Raw genomic sequence first — 24525 nt, 5'->3', positions numbered from 1 at the left:
GCCACTCATGGATTTGCTAAAACAGGCATCTACCCAATAAACCCTGATGTGTTCCCTGACTATATGTTTCAAGCATCTGAAACTACAAATATTGTAGTCAACGGTTCTGTCCAACAGGCTACAAATGGCCTTACCGATAATAATGCTCAACCTGGACCTAGTTCAGAAAATGCTTCCGCCATAGATCCTCCCGTCCAAAAAGCTGCTAATGTTCTGACTGATGATAATGGTCAGCCTGGACCTAGTTCAACAAATACTTCCGCCATAAAACCTCCCCTCATCATTCCTACAGCCACTCAGGAAAACTTGCAAAATTCAACAAGTGGGGTTTCAATTTTGGTTACACCGGCTGATTTAAGTCCAGTTCCGATCGGATCATTTGTTTCAGGCCAGGGAAAGCGAAAGCCAAGGAAACGTCAGGGAACTTCTGTCTTAAACTCTACCCCAAATTTGGAAGAGGCCAAAGAAAAAAGCAAACTAAAACTGATAATTCAAGAAAAAAGAAAAAGGGTGGTATCAAGAAAAGTCCTTGCAGAGCCTGACGAGTCAGACACAGAAAAAGAGGCTTTTTCTGCCGACGAAGATGAAGACGATTGTGCTTGCATTTATTGCACAGAAGTGTATAAATTTTCCAAACAAGGTGAACTGTGGCTACGTTGCTGTTCCTGTCAAAAGTGGGCACATGCCGACTGTGCCGGGGTAGACAAAAAAACAAAAAGTTTTGTTTGTGAACTTTGTACAGACTAAAAATATATTAAAAAATATTGATGTGTCATTTTGCCCTCCAGGTGGGGTAAAATGAATTTTTCTTGTTCATTTTGATTTTTTTTCACTAAAAATTTGTGTTTTATTTTATCGAGGTAAAGACTCGTCTAAGATGTTGCGAAAGGGTTATTATATGTTTTGTTTAATATTCGTTTGAAAAATGCAATTTTTTGATTAAATTTTTCTAGTTTTATAAAATGTATGTCATTTTGTACACCCTTCCCCTATACATACATAGTTATCAAAATAAGAAAAGCTTAAATATTACGAGCCAAAACATCACCAATATTTTGTGATAAAATCATAATTTCAATTGTTTTTGTTTATTACTTTATGATTGCTTATCAAACAAAATCCCCCCATATAAATAAAATTTCATATTACACCATATTATCCAATTGCAAAATTATCCGCTTGCATCTAAAGAGATTAACGATTGCATTAGAGCTTAGGTAGGTAACCATATTGTTTTATAATATGTTATGACTATTTAAAAAACCTTTAAGTAAATGTTGTCATTCAAGCCGAACCTCTATTACTCTTGGGTTTCAGATAGTGAAAAAATCATATCTCAAATGACGTTCATTACTACAAGTTCTATTGAGGATGTTTGTTACAAAATAGTTTTCTTTTATTAAACTTAGTTCAAAATGATAATTGTGTGTAGTTCGACCAGTTCATTTAAATTTCCTAGTGTTTTCAGTTTAAATAACTAATTTCTAACATTGATTCCGTATTTAAAAAATATCAACAGAGGTAAGAACAATTTTATCATATTTTGTGTTGAGTAGTGAAATGTAAATATCACTGGTGCCGAGTAACATATAGTGATTGACAACTATGTAGGAAAAACATTAAGTTTCATCAACCAGTCAAATAGACTACATATTTATAAAATCTGTTTGACATTTATCTTCTCCTTGACTCTAATATTGTATCGTATTTCTTAATTTCTATTTCACTTTGATGAGAATGACAATCACAGTTTTTCAATTTTGTTGCACTTTTGTATTTCGTACCAACACCGATTTCGTATTACTTGACATCTAAATGCGCTGACATATAAACGAGCCCTTAATAGTAATCACAGAACATCCCCTAAGAGGGTATGTTTTGTAATACTGCTCATGTATCGTAGTTATGGCTGAAATTATTCGTGACCTATCCATTCTAAATGTATAGAGTTCTAGTTGCTACTTATAACTAATAAGATTCAAATTATGACTTAATCACTCATTAACTTTTCGTATCATGCAATACAGACAGAATTAATATTGCAATAACTCGTATTTCACTCACACGTAGTGACGTAGTATAGCGATTTAATAACTTTTCTAAAATAATCACCCATCACTAGTGATGGCAACACTGGTAAAAATTATATAACTAACAGTGGATTTGATTGTTAGACATTTTATTTATTTTAGCAGAACGATTTATTGAATATCTGCTAAAATGGCTACAAGAAGAATTACTAAAAGTTCGATTAATTGGCTGGCTTTAAGCGAAAGAGTTCCTGAACATCAGCGTGCTCAGTATTTGGCTTTTAAAGCGAAATCTGATGGTTACCTCAGGCGGTAAGGTCATTCAAAATTTTTACATAATCCTTAAATATTTTAAAGAGTTATATTATTTAACGATTTCTACATTTATATTCATATTCATTTTATAGTTTAATGAAATTATTAGTCCATTTTTATTTTGAAAGTGCATAGAATTGAGGTTAATCACTTTTAAATACATTTTTTTCATTATTTATACATATATCAGTAATAATTGATGTATATTTAGTGTGATGTCAAATCCAGAGCAAGCACCAGCTATTGATTGGGCCTTCTATAAATCAAAAGTACCAGTAGCAGGGATGGTTGACGAATTTCAGAAACAATATTCCGCTCTATCCATCCCATATCCACCAGATACCATTAAACCCCAGCTCGACAGTCTAGAAAAGGAAATTAAAAGTGATATAGAAAAATTCAAGAGTGAGTCTAATACTCGTATTGCTGAGTAAGTATTTCAATTGAATTATGGTACTTTAATATTAAATTAATGATAAATTCAATATAACTAATTTTAAGAATTACAATTTCACTAGCACAATTTCTTAGGTACAAAAAGCAATTAGCTCACATAGCCAGCTTAATTCCATACGATCAAATGACTATGGAAGATTACCGTGATGCTTATCCAGAAGATGCTCTTGACCCCATCAACAGACCAACATTCTGGCCCCACACTCCTGAAGAGCAAATCGACTATGTTGACAAAGATGCCCAACCTCACCATTGAAATATTTCATGTAATTAATGCATTAATATGATCTTTAGAGGTGTCATATTTATTAGAAAAAAATTTAGATGACAATTGTTTGAAAGAATTATTGTCATACTATAACTTTACAATCTTATTTACAATGTTATTTTTCTGTTTAGTATCAGTGCTTCTTAGATTATTTTAATAAACCTCAATATCCACTGTTGAATTTGTTTCTTTGAACTTTCTGTATAATTCATTTTTCCCGAGTTACGAATTTGAATTGGAGTTTCAAGTCATTCATTGGTGCACGAAATATTAAAGAAGGATCTTAAATTTCATCCATTTAAAATTCAAATTGTGCAAGCGTTTAAGTCTAATGATCACAATACACGTAAAAATTTCTGTGAGACAATGTTGAAACGATTTCACACAGTGAACACTATCTTTTGGAGTGATGAAGCCCATTTTCATTTGAATGGAAGTGTAAACAAGTAAAATTGTCGTTATTGGTCCCCTATAAGACAAAACCCCCTCTTAAATATCGACAGCCACTTCACAGTTTCAAAGTGACGATTTAGTGTGCATTGTCAAGCAGGGGAATAATTGGACCCTATTTTTTTGAAAATCGTCAAGGGTTAGAGATTTCGGTAGATGGTGTTTCTTATAGGCGAATGCTTAACGATTATTTATTTTCAACATTGCGAAAACATCCCGCCTTCACCATGGCGCTGCTTCATGATTTCTTCCCTAGCAAATTAAAATACTAAAGCCAGGTATTAAGAATGTATCCGACGTAACGGCCAATATTTGGACGATTTTTAAAAAATAAAACAGGCATTTGTCTACCTTATATTGATTAAAACTAGAAATGCGTATGTACTGTAGCTTTTTTGTTATATAGATTTTAAACCTTACTTTGCCACCGGACTAGAAACTACATAGACGAACTTTTGAAAAGTTCTAGCTGGAACCCAAAACCCTTTATATTTAAGTACTTAACATTGCCTTTCTCTGCTTTGTGAAATCTCATCGACTTTTTTTGTAAGTTTAAACTTTTTAAAAAGCTTGTTATACAAAATTTGCATTCCAGATGGTAGGTATATATGTATTGGGTATGATAAATTAATTAATATTTAGTGGGCAGTTTAAAATTGAAAATAACTAAGCTAATTAAAATAAAAAATCTGCCTTGCTTTTGGAGTCTGATGGACAGATTAGACGAAAAAAATTAGTTGGGAATGGATGAAGAAACATTGAAAAACTCATAAGGAAAATAAAACGTAATGAAACTCATTTACGTCTTGTATTGCATTGCACGTTGTCTTGGTTCATGTCGAGCGGCTTTTAGTGGCAGTGATAATGCCATGAAAAGAGACTTCAAGCTTTCAAATTTATCTCTCCTCATAAATTGACTCTCTTCCATCCATAGTCAATTACAACTCTAGACTGCAAAGAATACTCTAACGGATACCAGCAGTTTGATATAAAAACCAACCTCAAGGAGACACTGAAAAAAATCTCAAAAGTCACATTTTTCCTAATGCACTTTCAACGTTTAATTAAGTTTTTATTACGCAAACATGCACTACCAGTTCCTTTTTTTTACTTCAAATATTAGTTTGATATGCTATACTTTGCATCTAACGACGCCAATGACTTTTGGGAGATCCATTTATTCCTGTAATTACGTTACATAATTAGAAAATAGAATGATCTCCTATCGTCCACACTATTTCAATCACTTAATTCAAATTGATTCAAACATCAAAACATCAAGTTCTGCGCACGAGCACAGCCAACTCACAGACCTGTGCGCAATGAATAATCCGGAAAAATTAGTTAATTTTTTTTCATGTTTCCCTGAGACTTTAGACAAAAAGGAAAATATTTTTGAAACGTGAGAATTAGGAGCATTTGATAGATATTTTTAGTTTTTCCCACTTTGGGCCGGAAATAAAAAATATTTTCTAATCTGAATTTGTAACCATGGTTTTAATTAATATCTTCTTATCTAATCAACGAGAAAATTCAGGGTTTGAATTTTCAGAACGAGCATTGAAAATCATTTCGATTTATATATATATATATAGCTTGATGGAGCTGGACTTCTCCACAAAGAATTAATTGTTGAAGAGGTTTTGGTCAACACTGGTTTAGATCAGCCCAGACATCTTTACAAAATTCCGCAAAATATTCTTTGCGGAAGAGTCCTTAGTCAACTCTATGAGGTCAGCCCAGATCTTTTTACAAAATCAATCAAAGAATCAAAAATTAATGAATCCAGTAATTATTTGAATATTTTTTTGTAATAAATATGTACTTTCTTATTTATCTTTTCAAAAAATGAATATAATAGTTCAAAAACCGAGTTATCTTTTAAACTACAGGAAATTGTTTGAAAAAGAATTTAGAAAGGTTTATAAATTTATGACATTATTTTACAACGTCTATTTTTTACAACCTTTCATGGATTATGTTCTAAAGAAATGTCAGAAAACTTGAACACCCTGTATAATATTTTATTATCAATAACTTTCATTATCATTTTATAGTTTTTTTTATTACCTATTTATAGTGCAATTGTGTTTATTGGTTGATACTAGTATCATTATAAAAATTGAACCTTTCTTAATAATTTCTAGGAAAATATCAAGGCACCATTTTCTTACAAAATAATAGATATAATCTCATATAGATATTATTCTAAACAATGGCAACCGTCAACCCACAAGTGGACACCTTTTGAAACGGTAACTCCACACTTTATAAGCAAGTGCCGAGTTATACAACAAAAAGATAAGACCTCCAGAATCTTCTGCCGAGTTGAAACAACTGAAAAGAAGGCGAAGGACCACTTGGATTAGATATTTTCTTGCCTAAAAAGGTTGGAAAGGGTTTACCCGGAGCAATGAACACACACACCCACACTTTAAGACGTCTAGACCAAGAATACAAGAGTGTATAGCCAACTCTTAACAAAAAGATAAGTCCTCCAGGATCTTCCATAGAACTGGGGGGTGGTGGAATGTCGAGTGCCGAGTTATACGTAGAGGACAACTGTAAAGAATGCGAAGGACCACTCATATTAAATATTCACTTGCCTAAAAAGGTTGAAAAGGGTTTACCTGGGGCAGCGAACACACACACTTTAAGACGTCTAGGCCAAGAAGACAAGAGTGTATAGCCAACAGGCCAACTCTTAACAAAAATATAAGTTCTCTAGGATCTTCCATAGAACTGGGGGGTGGTAGTGGAATGCCGTGTGCCAAATTATACGTAGGGGACAACTGTAAAGAAGGCGAAGGACCACTCGTATTAAATCTTCACTTGCCTATAAAGGTTGGAAAGGGTTTACCCGGGGCAGCGAACAAACACACACTCACATTTGACGTCTAGACCAAGAAGACAAAAGTGTATAGCCAACAGGCAAACCTCCAGAATCTTCCATAGAACTGGGGGGGGGTGATGGTAGAATATTCATCCTCGCATCCAATCGTGGATGAATCCGGGGGTAGATGCTTAGAGAGACAGGCTTGCTCACGCGCGGTCGTGCGTGTTTATCCAATCTTCAAAAATAACTGCCATCAAAATTGTAAACTTTTGCTTCCATTTATATAATTGATATTATATAAATTTTTTTGAAAAGCTAGTCAATGAAACGTGTAGTAGGATTATTTTTCAACTGATATTTGTTCTTTTTGTTATTGTTTTTGACCAATGAATGTTTCAAGCACCTGTAAACAACTCAAATAGCACTCATATGACAATTGACAACACGTTCTGTACGTTCACCATTAAAAATGTCAAACTCTAATTAATATGACAATGTCAGATTTGTTATACTTTCATCAGTGTTGTCATATCTCAATAATTGAGTAGCAATTCTCGTATCTTCCAAATGCAATTTACCGGGAAAAAGTAATTTTAAACGAAGTCAACTTGCAACAGAGTTAACAAACAAAACAATGATATACAAATTCACGTCTGGTGTTGGTTTGAAAGTTTTTTACAATTAAGTTGAGTGATCGTAGTGATACTAACACAGTGTTTACTTTAAGTTAGATGGAGAAGATCTGATTACATAATAAACAGCAAGTAAACATTTTATGATTCGAAACAAAAAATAAACCTGGAGATTAACTAAGTAGTTTACCACCCTTGAATATACCGTCTGGTTTGATCTCCCTAGATCTGGAGCTAAAATGGGTCACAAACAAAATTGTGGAATGAGGAAGTGGACGAAATAACTCAGTTGTGAAAAGAAAATTTAGTACAGAGAATGATTTAAGATAACGAATACGGCCAGGATTGACGAGAAGATATCCTAGTAGAAAAAATGAAGATCGAACATACAGAACTATACAATATACAAGCACCATTCAAAACAGAAGAGATTGGCAGTTCTAAGTATAAGAGTCAAGATCCCAACGATCGACGACAAGATGTCTTGGACCAATTACGTTAAATAGTTTGAGGCAGCCGCTATGCCGTATGATTTATTATTTTTTAGATAAAATCACGGTATGTACTTACAAGACAAAAACCAAAAGAGGAGAATGGTCGATAGATTCTGTGAAAATAGTTGTAGATAAAGCTTTAAGCAAAGATATGGGATACAAAAAAACTGCTTCTGCATACGCAGTGCCTCCGGCTACTTCAGAGCGATATGTTAAGAAAATTAAGGATGGAGGTAAAATTACTATTGGCTTACCTTTAAGCTATAAAGAAGAAGATGAAATAAAATCATATCTGAAATATATGGAAGAGCATCTTTTTGGACCAACAACAATCGAACTCAGACGTCTAGCATATCAATTGGCAGTTAAAAATGGAACTGCACACAATTTTAGTCCTGGCGTTTAGTTTTTCGATCAAAATTTATCAATTCGTAAACCTGAAGCCCACCAGCAGCTAGAACAATCAATAAAATAATAATTCTCAAAATAAACACTCAACCAAAAAACAATGACGAAAATGCCATTTGCTTATATTGTAATGATGCGAACAAAAATTTTTTGGCATCGTCATAACCTTGGGTAGGCTGCCAGCTCTGTGGGCGTTGGGCTCACATACTTTTGCTGGCGTGAACGATAAAAATCTGGAGGAAATACACATTTGTTTGTTTTGGAGGACTACTAGCCATCATGCCTCAATTTCATTCATTAGCCCATAGTATGGGGCAAAATGGTTTTTTTGATGTTTTAATTATTAAAAAATGTAATATGCTGTTTCTCCAAAGACTGTACCAAGTCATAGTTAGATTAATGACATAACGTGCTATAAAGTAATAGTGAGTATACTGTATTTTGTTATTTCCTTTAGGTACTCCATCTACCATCGTGGTAATCATACTTGATAGTACATTACGCACCTAGGGAGAAAAGTAGGGCATTATCGCCCGCGATTTTTGTCACCCAAGTCGAAGGCGACAAAAATCGCGAGCGAGGATGTCCTACTTTTCTCCTTAGGTGCGTATATTATTTTTTCTCCGTCGGGATTAAAAGTTCGTCCTTGACGTATTCTAATGAACAAATATCTTTGTCTTTCGTATTGCGCTTAATATTAGTCATTATATGACAAACATTTATTTTGAACTTAACAATACTATTTACACATGATTTTCGTGCACGTGAGCAAAATATTCGAAAAGTTCCATCATTCACTATCATCAAAAACAATTTCAATAAATAAATTTTTATCTTTACTTAGTACATAATGTTATTATATCGTATCAGACCGAATACAGTGTTGGTTTACTAAGGATTTAATCAGAAAAGTTCTAGAGTTTCAGCATGCGCAAAAATTGTTATTTGTATTGAAATGATACATGAACACGTGAAACGATTATCTTGTTTAATAAATGAGGGATTTCAGATGTTATAAAACGAAATAAAACTAAACTAATAATCTATGTAAATGAAATAGATGTAAATATGTACTTTAGGATCAGTATGGGATAATATATCGTTTATTATTTCAGGTTCAGTGGGACCACTATATAAAAACGATTTATCTGCTTCTCTTGAATATCGAACAATTTAAAATTAAACGAAGCGAAAACTAAAAAAATAACATTTAGTTCTGCAAAAAGAAGCACTAGGACTCACATTAGATCAATTGGGGGGACCTTATACACTCACTATGCTCAAAACTTCCCTGAGTTTTTTGCAATGAAAGAATTGCGCTTCTCTACTAGCAGTAATCGTGTTATACTTCATATATTCAGCTTTCTTTTCTTGTACTTATGTCTTATGTTCTGTCTTTTTGTATTTATGAAACGTTTCTATTGTGACTTGATGGTTTTCACACTTATTAGTTATTTTGAAAAGTGAAAAACCAAAAAACTGGTCAAAAACAATCAATTTTATCATCATCAATTAATTCACAATTTAAAATTATCACAAAAAAATAGTGAGCTATTGAAAACTCCATAGAAATATAATAATCTCAATCTGCTCAGGTAGCAGAGTTGCCATACAAGCCGTAACGGCCTAAATCGTGTGCTCTAGGCTAGTGCTGGAGTGCAAAAACTTGTGAGTGAGTGGTGGTTACAAGAACTAGCTCGTTTGAGTCCCGTCACTACGGCAACGACGTTCGCCATACTGCAATCGACAATTCAGTCTTGATGTAGCTAAAAGTGTTACTATTATGTCTCTCAACGGTCTGCTTGCAAGTCAGTCTCTTCTGCTTCTTTTACCAAACAATTGTTGCAATTAAAAAGGCCGGAAAGTCGACTAGTGCTTGACTTTTAAACGGACACGGTCATCTAAGACGCCATCTCAACAGTATGAGCATCACGGGCGATCCAGTGTACTAATGGTGTATGGAGGAGGAAAAAGCTGCAAACTACGTCATCTGTTAATGCCCAGCAATCACACTTGATCAAATCTCACAGGATTGTGTATAACGTTACCTCCTGTATTACGTCATCTTGAGAAAGGTTACATAAATAAAAAAAATATATTCAAAAACAGTCGGTGTATTATCAACTTTTTACAATATTTTCACCAATATTTAGAAATGTATCAATGCATTTGGAGTTTTAACAGTTTTTAAAGAAAAAAAACAATAAAATAATTCAAATTAAAATATTTTGCAGATTTCTGGTTTTTCAAACGAAATAATAATAAAAAAAATAACAAACTAATTTATATAAATCAGTTTCAGTGCATTTTTTGGACACTTATTGTTTCACTGAAAATCTTTTTCCTTTCACTACGGTCGGTTTGTTTTTTATGGAACCCTTCTTCCTTTTTGTGTTCTAAAAAATATACAATAAACATATAAGTTACCGAAATAAACAAAAACATTGCAAATATAATTCTTAAGAATATTCAAATATATAAATACCTTCTTTGACACGTAATTACTCGTCTTAACGACTCTACCTGCTACCGGTATTCTAGGCCTGTTAAATTCATCCGGTTTTTTAACCCTAAACAAAAATAATTTCAATTTATTAAACAATTTAGATAAAAAAAAAATTACCTATAAACTCTCACTAGCCAATGTTCACTTGTATAAGCCTCTTCTAAATAAGTAAGTTGAAAATCTTTGTTACCGATAACGGCATTTCTGGTACGATCGAATCCTGCAGGATTTCTGTAATCTAACTTCAATTCACCGAAACGATAATAACTCAATTTGTACATAAGACAATTTAATAGTATAGGAGAACCTTCAGAATCAATCCTGAATTCACCGTGTTCTGTAAAATAATCACTTTCCTGAAAATTAATTATCAATATTAATGTTCAATTAGTAATACTAATTATTATTATAACAGGTAATCATTTTTATTTTTGTTTTTGAACTTTTTAAGCTTTCATACAAGATTGAGAAGCCCAATCATAGTTTGACATGCAAGCTGAAATCTCAAGTTAAACATTATATTGTCATTATTGATTAAAACTCACCCTTATATCTTTGGGGTGTTCTCCCTCGGCTATACGAACCATCCATAAGAATTTATTGATATCATCTCCGGAATATCCTATAACCCCACCGAATATAACCAAAACATAGTCGACATCTAAAGCAGTCATGATTTCGTATGCTGTAGATTCGTTTGACGACATAGCTTTACCAACTAGAGCAATGTGACTATTATTCCAAGTATTATTATCAACTAAAGTTGTCCGGTTAGCCATTCCTGCTATTTGGTATCCGTAATCCCACCTGATATAAAAATTCATTATAATGGTGAATGAGTCAAAATAAAACAGTTTTACTAACTGAAAACAAGTCAGAAGGAACTTGAAAATTCTAAACAGCTTGAAATTGATTCTATCTGTCTGAGAAATCAATATGAAAAAAAAAACTTGGAAATTTGATTTATTAGTTGAAGAATGTTCAAGACAAAAGTTCAAATCAAATATTTTGAAAATTATTAACCAAAAGTAAATTGGAAAACATTAGGAAATTGGGAAAATTTTGAAATTGAATTTACTAATTAGTAGAGGCCTAATAAATAATTGAAAATCAGTTCTTTTTTAGAATTTATATATAAAAAACATTTAGAAGGTGCCTAAATATGAAAAATAACTTTCGAATAAATCTACTCATTAATATAGATTTAAATTCTGAAAACCTGAAAATACCTGAAACTCAATATTTTGAAAACTATGAAGTAAATACAAATAAAAAAGAATATGATACGAAAAAGAACTAGAAAATTGAATTTATTAGTTAATCTTTTAATAAAGGTATGTGCAGTAGTTAAAATTCAATATTTTGAAAATTAAGAACAAAAATATATTGGTGAGAATCTGAAATATGGAAAAATTTCAAAATTGAATCTACCAATTAGTAGAGGAACCATAATATGAAAAAATAACTTTGAAATTAAATCTTTAAGGAACTAAAGGCTCAAACAAAACCTGATATTCAATATTTTGAAATATATGTAGCAAAAAACGAATCAGAAGGAAAATATTAATGAAAGACTGTGAAACTTGAATCTACCAGTTAAAAAATGTCTAAGCAATGGCCTAAGTCCAATATTTTTCAGATTACAAACCCAAAAACCACTCATAAAGACCTGAATATAGAAAATACTTTGAAATTTGAATCTACTAATTAATAAACTTCCAAACAAAAATTAAATTCAATAATAATAAACTGAGCACTGGTGGGAGTAATTATTACACTAATTAAGACGACAAATGAAAGGAAATCACTTAAGAAGAAACCAAAACAAAATAAGATAAAAAATGATACACACAAAGAATGAATTGGGATTCTTTGCCAAACGAAGTCAAAAAGTATAATGAAAAAAAAAATGTATGAAAAATGGAAATGAAAAAAGCAGACTATGAGGACAATTCAAAATATTACCATAAATTGAGATACAAGAGGATTCGGTATCCTCACATACCTGATAAAAAGCCAATCAAAGATAAAAGGTAACTTTGTATGACTCAAATGCTTTCAAATTTTTGATGAGAAAAGTTATTTTTAGAATAATTAAACAAAATATACTGACCAACTCATAACCCTCGCATCATCTGCAGTATTTTGTGATAACCAAAAGTAAGCTTCTCTAAAATCGTCCAATATCTGTCGAGATCCATCGCTACCGTATGATGCTAATACGATACTAGGACTTGAATAAGCGTTACTGGTTACCCAAGTACAATGGACAGCAAATAACATTAATAACAACAAAATTACCACTGTTACTATACTTCTCAAATTTGGTCCGATGGTATCTACTTCTTTAGATTGTTCATGTTTCATTTTTGGTACCTTTCCTGCCTAATAATTAGAATAATACAAATATAAGATGTAAAATCAAATTATAACGATAATAAAAAATTCAAATTGAATAGTATGTACCTTATCGTAAAGTCGTTTGCTCGGAGAACTTTGTTCTTCTTCTCCACTTTCGTCGTTTCTACTACTATCATCTTCTCTAAGAAATAGTTCCAATAATCCAGAAAATGCTATACCGCTCAATATACATACAACCGGAGTTAAAGTTAACATCAAACGTACCATTACTCCAGCGAAATATACTGCACTTAATGCATATAAAACAACTAAAAGCATAAATTTATATTCATTTACAATAAATAATTATAACTTTCTCGGATTTAGCTAAAGCTTTCGACACGGTTAATAGATATAATTTATTAACATGGAAACAAGCATTAAGATTAAGGAACACAAATATTGATACAAAGAAGAAAAACATTATGGTACTGAGAAAAGGACAACTTAAAATCGATGGAAAACAGTTGGAGAAGGTGAATAAAAAGACTTGAATGTAGAACCTGTCTTGAAAACAATTGAAAAACAACATCTTAGATGGCTTGGACATCTTTGTAGAATGGAGAGCAATAGACATGCAAAAAGGATTTGGAAAGCTTGAAAAATGGAAATGACTCACAAAGAAAATATAGGAAAACACAATTTTCACAATTTTAGGAAAAAAACAGCTATGAAAAAGCTATAAATAAAAAAGGGTTGCAAAAAGATTAATTGGTTAAGTGACATTTTATAGAAAATTTAATGGGCTACGCGGAATCCGGTCTGGTCTGAAATGTCCAGCTACCAATAATAAATATGAACAGATTAGTAATCAACAAATGTCAAGATAAGGGTTGTTAATATAATTTAGAGATAACTGAAAGTTACATTAAATAATAAAAAATAATAATTACCGAATACTCGTTCATCATTTATATTTTTGATTGTGTACCAAAGCCCAGCTGGAAATGTAACTACTAGTATGTGCAAATCGAAAAAAAAGGAAAACCACGTTGTGGGTTGATGTTCAGATACCGAAGCTATTATAGGGATGTGAATTTTTGCATAGCCTGTATCCCACAATGAATAAAATCTGCAATAAAACATTTCATTATATACAAATTCTAATCAAGTATAAAAAGATTTTCAATGTTTCATAAACTCTAGACCACAGTTTTTAAAAATAAGCAAATACTGTAAATACACATAATATAGACAGTTAAGTTACTATGTACATAAGAAACTATTGGCAACATATTTCTGAAAACTCAGTTATAAAGTGATAGAGTCCTTGTCCATGGTAGAGGAAACCAATATAGTGGCACTCTGGTGGTACCTTCCTGGAATAAAACACTCCAGAAAAGTCCTAATGAGATTAAATCTAGTAGATACTGACTCTTACAAATTTTGCGGGGAAAAGGATGAAATTCTGATTGTTCTAAAATGCTTTGGAGAAGAAATCTGTAGGTTTGAAAAATTAATTCCTTAAAACCCAAATAGCTACTGGAATTCATTAGAACTTTGGAATTGAAAGGCAAGATGGGGTCTCAAATGAGGAAAAGCACAGATCCCCTCTTGTATTCAAAGGTAACAGATGCAACCCCCACTTGTTCTATATTACAAAAAATTTCTACAGAAATTGCCATTTGGGAAAAGTGAATTACACACTTTTCTAAATAGCTAAATTCTGCAGCAGTTTGTAACATCATTTTTTGTAAAATTTCCAAAGATTTAAGACCCTTTGGAGGTTATTTCAGCAAATTCTGGTTAATTTCCGAAAATTCAATACTGTGCATATGTCATGATTTGAAAGAAAACTGAAATAACTAAAACTGTTCAGACATAAAAAATTTCCAAATTGATTTCAAACATCCTAGGTTCCGAACATGAAACAAAGAAAATAAAAAAACAACAAATTTTCTATCCCTTCCTGTATACATTCGGAAGTTGTAAACCACTAGAAAATATTTTAACTGGAACAATTTATAGAAACTATCCCGTACATAAATTACTAATACACATGTAGACTCTTCATCATGATACAAATCCTGTTAGCATATTACCTCATACAGAATAATTTGAACCTTCTTATTTTTGTAATTTATGTAGTTTATTTGGAACTTACCTTCCACTCCATGGAGCAACGTATCCTGTATACGTTAAAACAACAACTCCTAAAAACACAAAAGCCGCAGACGCGAGTCCTCCAAATACCATCAACGATTTGAATTCTGATTTTGACATCATTGATTGTAGATATTTCAACACACCCAAGGCAAAGAGTAACGCGAAAACGCCTAAAACAATAGAAACCTTATATGAAAGTTCAATTGGTGAATGAATCTAATGTATAATCACCTCCTGCTGCCATATGTTCACTTGTACGAATAGGTTGAAAACCTACAAATGGAATCTGCATAGAAAATATTAATCCCAGTATATAAAATGTCGTATAGCTGGTGAATAATCTGTTTGAAAATCTTCCCATTAGTAATAACACGAACACATGAAGGGGTATCAAATTTATTATAAATACATAGCCTCCCCATGCTGAAACCTACAATAAGGAATCAATATTTAGAGGAAATGTTCATTTGATGGTGCTGATGTTCCTATTTGAAGAGCTAAATTAAGTTTTATTCTGGTCTTGCTAAGAGAGAAACTCTCTAATATACATTCATAAGCAAAAAAATCGATTCAGGCTCCTCTGAACGCAAGTCACTGGCAAAATAACTGAATACAAAATTATTAACTTCAAAATGATATAAAATAATGTTTCTTGCTCTCACACTCCAACAATTAGTTATGATGGATAACCACCTTTTTTATGCTTGTTTACAATAGTGATAATTAGGGGTAACTGACCCTTAGAAAAGGGTCTCACCACTATCAGTTAGTCATCAAATGTGAACTGATACACATCTCCGTTAACAACAAACCATAATTCTTACTGAAAATGAATAAAACAAGTCGTTCCCTATGCCAGTTTTATCGGCAAAAACTCCATCCTAATCCAGCATGGATTGGCCAGCATGTGGCCCGGACTTAAATTCTATCAAACATCTATGGGATGGAAATAAGAGAACAATTCCAGCTAGAATCTATCGAACATCTATGGGATGGAAATAAGAGAACAATTCCAGCTAGAAATACCCTTTTTCAATTGTTAAAGATTCCTTTTTGTTCAATCTGTTTTCTTTGCCAAAAAATAACTCCTCAACAGCATATACCACTTATTATGAAGCTAAGATTATTAGCTTTGAGATGTTAAATTTGGATCATGAAATATCGCAAATATGACTTAAGCCAATTTTTTTTGCTCAGGAATGTATATAGAGGAAAACTAAAAATTTGCATTATGTAATAAAACAAAATTCTTCAAATGCATACCATGTAGAAGTATGAAAGTGATGCAGCTACAGACCAGAATACAGAGCCTGTCTTCACAGATTTAATCCATAAATAATAAGTAAACTGTAAGGCGAAAATAGCTATTCCTTCATTGTCATAACTACCAGCTACTGAACGACTTATATAACCAGGCACAATGGCAATAAAACAAGCTGCAAATAATCCAGCCCCAGCTGACCATAATTCCTTTGTAAGGAAATAAGTTGATATTGATGTCAAACCGCTAAAATTTACAAAATAACTGTAATAATTAACAATAGTTGAAAATCATTCAAAATTATAATTATTACCCATTCTATCTTCTAAAAAAATATGACATACAATGCAGCACTTGGAAAGCTAATTCAATAAATAAAGTATTAATTTTTATGAATATATCTCAAATAGAAAACATAAAATGCAATTACTTACCTGAATACAGGTGCCAAAAATACACATATATCACGGATATGCACGTTTATATGAAGTAAATGTAGTATATAGTGTATACTACCAGACGTCAACATTAATCCAGGATAAACAGTACCCCCAACTATCCTTCCCAAAGGATACCATGCTCTTTCATCAAACCAATTTAAAAATTTATAGAATCCATGTTTTACCATATAGGCCGTCGCTCTATAATTAAACCTAAAATATCTATAATGACTATAATCAACTTTTATCAGTTAAAACATACCAAGGATCGAATTCATGAATAATACTTTCGAATCTAATGACGGCAAATAGGCGTGAGGAAAAACCTGCGATCCATGCTAAAAGAAGCACTAGAAAAATTATTAGACTACTAATTCCGGTTTTACTATTTATTTTTGATGTTGGTTTTTTGGAAACAACTTGAACCATTTTTGATAAACATGAAACTATTGCTACTTCTCTGACACCAATACACGCATACAAACTTCATACACACGGAAGGTTCAATCCCGGTGTAAGATTCAAGAGGTTATTTGGATTATCTCCAGTCGGCGTTTTATGATTGGTGTATATATATCAACGAATACAATGTGATAGAAGTGACCGCTTTATTTTTAATAACCAAAGTATTCATAAAATAATGAAGAATTCTAAATTTTTTAATAAAAATATTGAAAGAAAATGATAAAAATTTCGAATTATTAGAAATATTATTACATTAAAATTAATTTAAACTGTAATCATCGATGTTATAGCTGAAGGTATACTGATTATAATTAACTAAAAGAATATTGATTATCAGTGACACAAATACATTCTGTGATTACTAATGTTACACGTGTTCATAGAATTGAAACGTATTCTGTACACGTGTTAAATAAAATATTTGAAATTTGATGTTAAAAACGAACCGAGCTACCAGTTCAAAAATGTCCATCTAGAAAAAAACATATATTTGAGAAATGTAGTAGGTACACGAAGAACATACAATTGAATTACTAATAGTGCACTTAATAATTTTGAAGTAACTAGCATCAATTAGATGCTAGGGGAACTGGAAACTAGGAATTTGAAAAATACTTTCGTCTCTGCCCGGTTTAGAATTATAATGGAAACACATTATTTTGGTGTTTTCGAGGTCGAAGAATCCATTTGTCAAGGTTGTTTTCTGGTTAGACTTTTTGGATTACACGTGGGTAACGACAGTTCTATAATTATAAAAATATATAATAAAAAATTATATTTAACCCAGGTTAGTGTAAACCTAATCAAATTGAAGTTAAATTAAACCTAATCTAACCAGAAAATGGATCCATTGCTCGGTCTGGTTAACATCAAGAGACAGTTAACTTTTTTCTTAGTGCAGGTTTTTCCCTTCTTCGGATGAGCCCCAAAAATCGTCTTTTCTTTATTCGTAAACCCAATTAAACAAGTCGCCTTGGAAGCCAGTCTGATAAATGGATTCTAGACCTCGAAAATGCTAAGCCAAAGTGTGTTTCTGTATTATTTCTAAGTTGGACAGAAATTTTTCGTTTTTTTCTGATAATTTAGTCTTTGTTTATGTAAAAAGCAACACAATAGGGTAAACCCCATCACACTGGACTAGTTCGGGTGGTTTCCATCTTGGATATTGATGATTCTAAAGAAAGGTGACGTTCTGGACGCCTATAGACGAATTCGGTGTTCATGAGCCACGTCTGCCTGTCGAATAGGTCTTACAATAGGTGCTCTAGGTGGGATGTTGGACGGCTCAGAAGAGCATATGCCTTGGTAGTATCAGTGCTCTAAATTGTCCAAGTTTCTGGTCAAGTCTGGATCACCTATTGTCGAATTGCTTTCTTCTATATTGATTCGAGGATTTTCAGAGCATGCTTAGGTTGCAAATGTGCCAGCAATACTCGATGGACGAATCTGGGTCTTCTAGTGGATTAGAAGCTGTTGGCGAATGTACAGCTTTTTGGTTTTTAAGAGTTTTTGTGAAGCTGCCTTAGCTAATTTAACCAGGCGGCTAAACCTCAACACCCAAAAAGCGAATTTGGGGTGATGGTGATATTTTATGTCCAAACAGGACCAAATCCTGAACTGCTTGGTAAAAACAGCATCCAGGATGTTTGCTGCTCCACCCCACTGCAGAATGTCTTCAACATCGGTATTGATGGTGATGATCTTAATCTCTTAGTAGAGAAGATTCCCATTTACGCGATAAATAAATTAAACGAAAGGTAAAATTTCTTTATTTAAACTTAAAATTACAATTAAAAAAAAAATAATCTTAATTATTTTCTTAATTTTCGGTGTTTTTATTCTCATTTTTTTTACTAGGTTTAATCAACAATGCTCTTGGTATCAATGGAATCTCTAATCTAACGTGTCGTACAGGTCTTAGTTTTTCTGATCTTTCGGTAGGTTTTTTCTTCGGGGGTTCACTAATAGCCACCAATACTTTATTACCATCTATAGTTAATGACTGACATTTTTTCAATACGTTCTGAGCTTCCTCTGGAGTTTTAAATTCAACATAAGCGATTCCTTTTGATTCCCCATTTCTTTTGTAGATCAATCGCACCTCTACCGGTTCATACGATTTAAAAATCCCTTCCAGATCTTCTTTAGTTTTGGTTAATGGTATATCTTTAATAAATAATATATTTTGGTGACTGTCTCTTGTATTTTTTAAAGAATCTTTCTCATTTTTCGATTTGAATTCCGATACGAAAACAGGTCGACCGTTAATTGGGACTCTATCTTTAGCTAATGCATTTCTACATTCCTCCTCTTGAGAAAAGTGTATGTAACCGAAGCAGCGGGATTTTCCATGTTTATCAAGAACGATATGAATATTTAAAGCATTCGGGAAAATTTCTTTCAATTTTTCTTCGTTAACAGCAGGATGTAAATTGCTAACGAAAACTGTGTTGTTTTTATCATTCAATTGTGGAGATGACGTGGTTGGTTTAACAAAGTCATTCTTTTTCTTAAACCGAGATTCAGTATCTTGGCTCCGCTTTTTGAATGATTCAGTATCTTCTTCATGGCTCCACTTTTCAAAAGATCCAGTATCTTCTTCACGTCTTTTCTTTTTGAATGCTCCAGTATCTTGTTCATATCTTCTCTTTTTGAACGATCCAGTGTCCCCTTCATGACTTCGCTTTTTATTTGCACGAGTTACTTCAGACGTGCCATTAGTTGGAGTTGATTGGTTAATCGTTTTATAAAGATGGTTACGTTTATCTTCGCATCGTATAATATCCTCTAATGATCCAACTTCACGTTCGAACATTAACCATTCTTCTAAAATATAGAGAGACCATTCCTTACAAGAAGCTAGGGCTCTGTTGAAAATATTCCTGACATTTTTAGGTGTACCGTATTGTTTTTCCAAATTTGCATATTCGCACCAAGTATTGGCAGACTCTGCAACAAAAATTAAACGATTTTATAGTAGAATGCGTGGAGGTTTCTCCATGACGTGACTCAATCTACGATTTATCGAACACATACTTTCTCTTTCTATCAATAGAAATCGAATATAACATCAGATCGATTGTCTTCTTCACAAGACTAACTACAAGACGTACGTTATAAGTTCTTTAAATTGACGGTAGTAATAGTAAAAAAAGAGAGAACGATATAATTGAGGTAACGTGAGATCGTATTAAAATTTTATGTTTCTGCATTTTGAGGTTATGTGAATATATTTTTGACATTTCATAATACCTAAAATGCCGTAAGACGGGAAGATTACAATGCTTATTTTACTACTAATTAGTGGTAAATAATGTTTATATACCAGGGTAGAAGCTTTTAAATATGATAAATAATAGTAGAATGAAGCTCCTGTAAAGGAAGGTAATATATAGATAATAAAAAAGAGAGGAAAAATAATTTACGGGCAATGTGAGTTCTATAAGGGGAAGATAGTGTTTTGAAGGGTAGAAAACGGTTTATCTCGATTTCCGGCAAAACTAGAATTCCTATGGAAAAAAGTCAAATAGCAAAGTTGTAGGTTATAAAAATTTCTACAACTACTATTTTCACATAATCTTGAAATTTTTGTAAAAAATTTCAAAAACCAAATTTTAGGTTTTTTCTTTTTATCTTTTACAGAAAAACATTATTTTTGCACGAATTTTGTTGGAAATTTACCTATTTATGTTCCACATACACTGTAATTTACTTGATTTGAAATATTTATTTTTTAACCTTATTTTCATTTAATTCGAAAATGCACTCTAATTTTCAGTAGAAAAAGTTAAAATATCAGCTTTTTTAATAAGGCAGTGAGTTTTTTATTCGTTGAAATCTCTACTTTCTGATGGTGTAAAAAAATTATCATCCCCATGGTAAATTTTCTCAAAAAAGCAATAAAAAACAGGAAAAAACTTGCATCTGAAAATTTTTTTTAATCATTATGTACACTTTTATGATATTTGCAAAAATTTTACACTCTAATTACTTAGGTTTATCAAGGTAATATAGAATCTCACGTTTTTCGTGTAATTAGAGTATAAAATTTTAATAGATAACTAAAAATTATACAAATTTTCGGATGCGACTTTTTTTTCGTTTTTATTTATTAACACCATTAGAAAGTAGAGATTTAAACAAACAAAAAACTCACTACCTTTTTAAAAAAAGCTGATATTTTGATGGGAGAATTTTCCATTGAAAATTAGGGTGCCTTTTCAATATTAAATGAAAATAAGGTTAAAAAATAGATATTTTAAATAAAGTACTGTGTATTTGTGACATAGAAAGGTTAAGTTTTCACAACATTTCGTGAAAAGATAATGTTTTTTGTAAAAGATGAAAATAAAAAACCAAAAACTTGGTTATTTCAATTTTTCACATAAATTTTGAGGTTAGGTGTAAAAAGTGTACATAAAAAAATTGTAGATCTTTTTATTACATACAATTTTGCCATTTGACTTAATTGAATTAATGCCTAAACTAATTATGTGCGTTTTTCAATTTTTTTTAGGCTAGGTGTTGATAATGAACGATAGTAGATTTTTTTCAGTATCTACATGCGTATACACGGCTAAAATCGGTCAAAGAAATACAATATTTGATAATCCGACAACCAGTAGATCCCATAACTGTCATATTTTCGAGTGCTAACTGTAACATAAAACTGGATTAATTTGATAAAAAATATCAAAGCATTCATTGGAGCACAATGAATATGATGGTTGTGGCATGAATAGACTAGACCCTATTGGTAAGATAAAGAATAACCAAATATTTAAATAAATATCACAGCCTGAAAAAATAAAGCACATAACTCAATGAAATCTTTTTGTTTCTTACCTTTGCTTTGTTGATGGCTCATTATATTACTCCAAAGTTTTCTAACAGATTCCAAGTCACCCCTTTTAGCTAATACACGAGCATACCACCTAGTGAGTTTAAAAGTAGGGTCACTGTCAGGCGTTATCTGTTCCGAAGCTTGAAGAAATAATTTAGTCAATTTTGTATGATCCTCGCAATTACGGTGATAATATTCCAAAAATGATTGCCAGAATTCCACAGCAGGGGATGGATTTATCTTTGTTAAACCTAAACATCGTACGATATAATCTATTGAGAATTAATCCCTTAAAATTTTATTTACCTTCCTCGAAGCAAGATAGGATCTCATCTTCACTCATTTTATGAAATTCCAAAGCTCTAATTCGAGCTATCCATAATTTTTCACTCCAAGTACAATTTCGTATGGCCCTATTAGTAATTCTTAACACCACATCTTTTAATTTGAAGGTGAATTTGATGTAATCTTCCCAAATATCTGGTGTTAGACATAAAGGTAATACTACTCGTTCATATAAACATATAATAGTAGAAGTATCTTTAACGTTATTTATATACTCTTTGTACACATCATAAAGTTCAGTATTGTCTGCATTTAGAATTTTTTCTTCAAAAGGTTTATACACTTCAAGTGTTTTTAATGCCTTTTGATAACCCAATTCTAAAGGTTTTGATTCTATTAGACCATCTGGTAATGTTTTATACCAATCAGTCCATTCTTGATAAGTATTTTCCATATTTAGTAGTGGAACAGAAAGTTGTCTTTTGAAAACATCAGCTAGCCTAACAAGAATCAAAACAATAAGAAACATTAATTAATACTTTTCTATCTTGGGAATATCTGATTTGAGATGAAAAAGACTGAGCACAAATTGATACTTTTGATGTAGTTAATTATTACATTAGCAAAAATGTGTCTCAGTGATACAAAAAATACTTAAAAACTCCTCAAATAAGGATTCTTCAATAGTTACTTATAAATAAAAATAGGTAAGTACCTCTTCACTTGGGCAAACCATTCTGGTGAATTTTCTTTGTGCAAAGAAATATGTGCATATTCTATTTCCCGTAAAGTATCCCATAATAAAGAACCTTCACTGACATGTAAACCAACAAAGGTTAATCCCTTTTCTAATACATTTCTAGTATATTCCAAGCCATTAACTTTTAGTGAATATTGTGCATATTCTACCCAAAGTTCTACAGCTAAAATCAAAGTAAACCTACATCAAACTTCTTTTTCATTTCTTAATATTAATAAAGATTAGATATGTGTTCGTATTCTTTCTAATTCTTTAATCATAGTTTAAATTTGGATACAGGTACTCAATTTATCTTTACGAAATTTTAAATTGTACAATATTGTAACGTCATACCTTTATCAAAGACAGGAAAAACTATCAATTGAAATTTTAATCAAATCAGTACCTAAAGTAAGAAAAATATCTATTTTTCGCTAGTTCCATGTGAATAAGGAACTTTATTTAAAATATTATTTTTTACATAAGTATGTACTCAACCGAGATAATCTTGTACTGCCTTTTCAAAAAGATCCAAAACGTTTTTTTGTTCGTCCTTAATATTGGCTATTTTAATTTCATCTCTTATCCATTCTAACCAAATTTTTGGAGTAAGAGGGAAACACTGATGAAATCTTCGGTAAGCATCTCTCATTGAATTTAACTCTGCAAGGTCTCTATATATCTTAATAACCTCAATATGTTCATCATATAAGTATTTATTGTTTAATAAACTAGCCTCTAGATATTCGGCTCTTTTAACCAATTCCTAAAATTTCGAACTATGAAGAAATGCTTGATAAATAGGTAATAATATCAATACTTGCTCTCCATCTTCTACATCTGAGGAATCAGATGATAATTGTTCTTCCATGGGATCCATGTTCATTTCATGTAAGAATAAAATTTAATCTAAATAAAAAAGTAAATATAAATATTACACATTAAATCAATAACAAGAAATTGTTTGGATTTTCACTGCTTGACAACTTGACAGGTACCAAATCAGAGTAACCACTACAAAAAGGAACATCTTAAGAAACCCAAATCACACCACTAGAATTTAGTAAATAATAAGTTGAACTAACAGAAACGACTTAAATATAGCAGTAATTGAGTTCATTTGCGAATTAGTCATATCAAGAGCTAGTTTATATTTTGATTAAACAATAATAAAAATGTGAAAAATAAAAAAAATGCTTTCAATGGTCGCATTCGGCGGGCTAAAACGTTGTGCAACTGTTGTACAACAGTATAATCCTAGAAATCATTACAAACTCAACACGTTCTAGAGTGTCAACCATGTCCATGTTCGCTGAATGCGACCAATTTAACATAATTTTTTAATCATATGTCAAAGTGTTGAGTAAACTTGACTGGGGTATGATCTGTCTACAGAGTTGCCAACATAAATACTACTTTTGGTTTGAAAACAGGAAAACAATATTATAAGACAACTATACAAAAAGTAATAAATTTTCTTTTATAGAGGAAAAATGTGTAAAAAATATAAGCAAAATTCAAGGTAAGCAGTTAAAATTATCGGTAGCAACACTTGAGTCATATCAGGGGAGTATTTGTAGGTATTTTTCAA

The 24525-nt window shown here is 31.8% G+C and overlaps 3 protein-coding genes across 6 annotated transcripts; 1 reads left to right on the top strand and 2 right to left on the bottom strand.

Moving 5' to 3' along the window:
- The first annotated feature begins 1190 nt into the window (after positions 1 to 1190).
- Positions 1191 to 3264, top strand: LOC130444886 (ATP synthase subunit d, mitochondrial). 3 transcript variants are annotated; one of them, XM_056780240.1, is made up of 4 exons: positions 1191 to 1521; positions 2196 to 2342; positions 2557 to 2775; positions 2877 to 3264. In XM_056780240.1, the coding sequence occupies exons 2-4, from the start codon at positions 2221 to 2223 to the stop codon at positions 3055 to 3057; spliced, it is 522 nt and encodes a 173-aa protein (XP_056636218.1). In that variant the 5' UTR covers positions 1191 to 1521; positions 2196 to 2220; the 3' UTR covers positions 3058 to 3264. The 3 variants fall into 3 exon arrangements, with proteins under 3 accessions (XP_056636218.1, XP_056636217.1, XP_056636216.1); XM_056780239.1 differs by having other exon boundaries at positions 1206 to 1521; positions 2193 to 2342; positions 2877 to 3250; XM_056780238.1 differs by lacking the exon at positions 1191 to 1521 and having other exon boundaries at positions 1853 to 2342.
- A 6723-nt stretch (positions 3265 to 9987) lies between these two features.
- On the bottom strand, positions 9988 to 18725 carry LOC130444885 (dolichyl-diphosphooligosaccharide--protein glycosyltransferase subunit STT3B). 2 transcript variants are annotated; one of them, XM_056780237.1, is made up of 12 exons: positions 16865 to 18725; positions 16597 to 16815; positions 16165 to 16408; positions 15133 to 15331; positions 14900 to 15071; positions 13689 to 13867; positions 12862 to 13064; positions 12509 to 12780; positions 10941 to 11202; positions 10513 to 10751; positions 10375 to 10459; positions 9988 to 10285 (listed from the first exon to the last, which is right to left on the bottom strand). In XM_056780237.1, the coding sequence occupies exons 1-12, from the start codon at positions 17029 to 17031 to the stop codon at positions 10208 to 10210; spliced, it is 2319 nt and encodes a 772-aa protein (XP_056636215.1). In that variant the 5' UTR covers positions 17032 to 18725; the 3' UTR covers positions 9988 to 10207. The 2 variants fall into 2 exon arrangements, with proteins under 2 accessions (XP_056636215.1, XP_056636213.1); XM_056780235.1 differs by having other exon boundaries at positions 9988 to 10459; positions 16865 to 17143.
- Positions 18726 to 18820: 95 nt separating this feature from the next.
- LOC130444884 (squamous cell carcinoma antigen recognized by T-cells 3-like) lies at positions 18821 to 23938 on the bottom strand. Its single transcript, XM_056780234.1, has 6 exons — positions 23755 to 23938; positions 23433 to 23700; positions 22911 to 23118; positions 22217 to 22695; positions 21913 to 22161; positions 18821 to 20016 (listed from the first exon to the last, which is right to left on the bottom strand). The coding sequence occupies exons 1-6, from the start codon at positions 23818 to 23820 to the stop codon at positions 18887 to 18889; spliced, it is 2400 nt and encodes a 799-aa protein (XP_056636212.1). The 5' UTR covers positions 23821 to 23938; the 3' UTR covers positions 18821 to 18886.
- Positions 23939 to 24525: the final 587 nt, after the last annotated feature.

This window comes from Diorhabda sublineata, chromosome 6 (genome assembly GCF_026230105.1).
Source record: "Diorhabda sublineata isolate icDioSubl1.1 chromosome 6, icDioSubl1.1, whole genome shotgun sequence".
Taxonomy (NCBI): domain Eukaryota; kingdom Metazoa; phylum Arthropoda; class Insecta; order Coleoptera; family Chrysomelidae; genus Diorhabda; species Diorhabda sublineata.
The sequence above is the reverse complement of the archived record's forward strand: the minus strand, read 5'-3'. Positions and strand labels throughout refer to the sequence as shown.

Excerpts from the sequence above, each read along its gene's own strand:
- LOC130444886 (XM_056780240.1), top strand. The coding sequence starts at position 2,221 with ATGGCTACAAGAAGAATTACTAAAAGTTCGATTAATTGGCTGGCTTTA. Across the intron at positions 2,343-2,556 it reads TCTGATGGTTACCTCAGGCG|TGTGATGTCAAATCCAGAGC; the intron begins GTAAGGTCATTC and ends ATGTATATTTAG. Across the intron at positions 2,776-2,876 it reads TCTAATACTCGTATTGCTGA|GTACAAAAAGCAATTAGCTC; the intron begins GTAAGTATTTCA and ends ACAATTTCTTAG.
- LOC130444885 (XM_056780235.1), bottom strand. The coding sequence starts at position 17,031 with ATGGTTCAAGTTGTTTCCAAAAAACCAACATCAAAAATAAATAGTAAA. Across the intron at positions 16,409-16,596 it reads TTTTTGGCACCTGTATTCAG|CGGTTTGACATCAATATCAA; the intron begins GTAAGTAATTGC and ends TGTAAATTTTAG. Across the intron at positions 12,781-12,861 it reads GCAAACGACTTTACGATAAG|GCAGGAAAGGTACCAAAAAT; the intron begins GTACATACTATT and ends TCTAATTATTAG.
- LOC130444884 (XM_056780234.1), bottom strand. The coding sequence starts at position 23,820 with ATGAACATGGATCCCATGGAAGAACAATTATCATCTGATTCCTCAGAT. Across the intron at positions 22,162-22,216 it reads CCTATCTTGCTTCGAGGAAG|GTTTAACAAAGATAAATCCA; the intron begins GTAAATAAAATT and ends TACGATGTTTAG. Across the intron at positions 20,017-21,912 it reads GAGCCATCAACAAAGCAAAG|AGTCTGCCAATACTTGGTGC; the intron begins GTAAGAAACAAA and ends TTTTTGTTGCAG.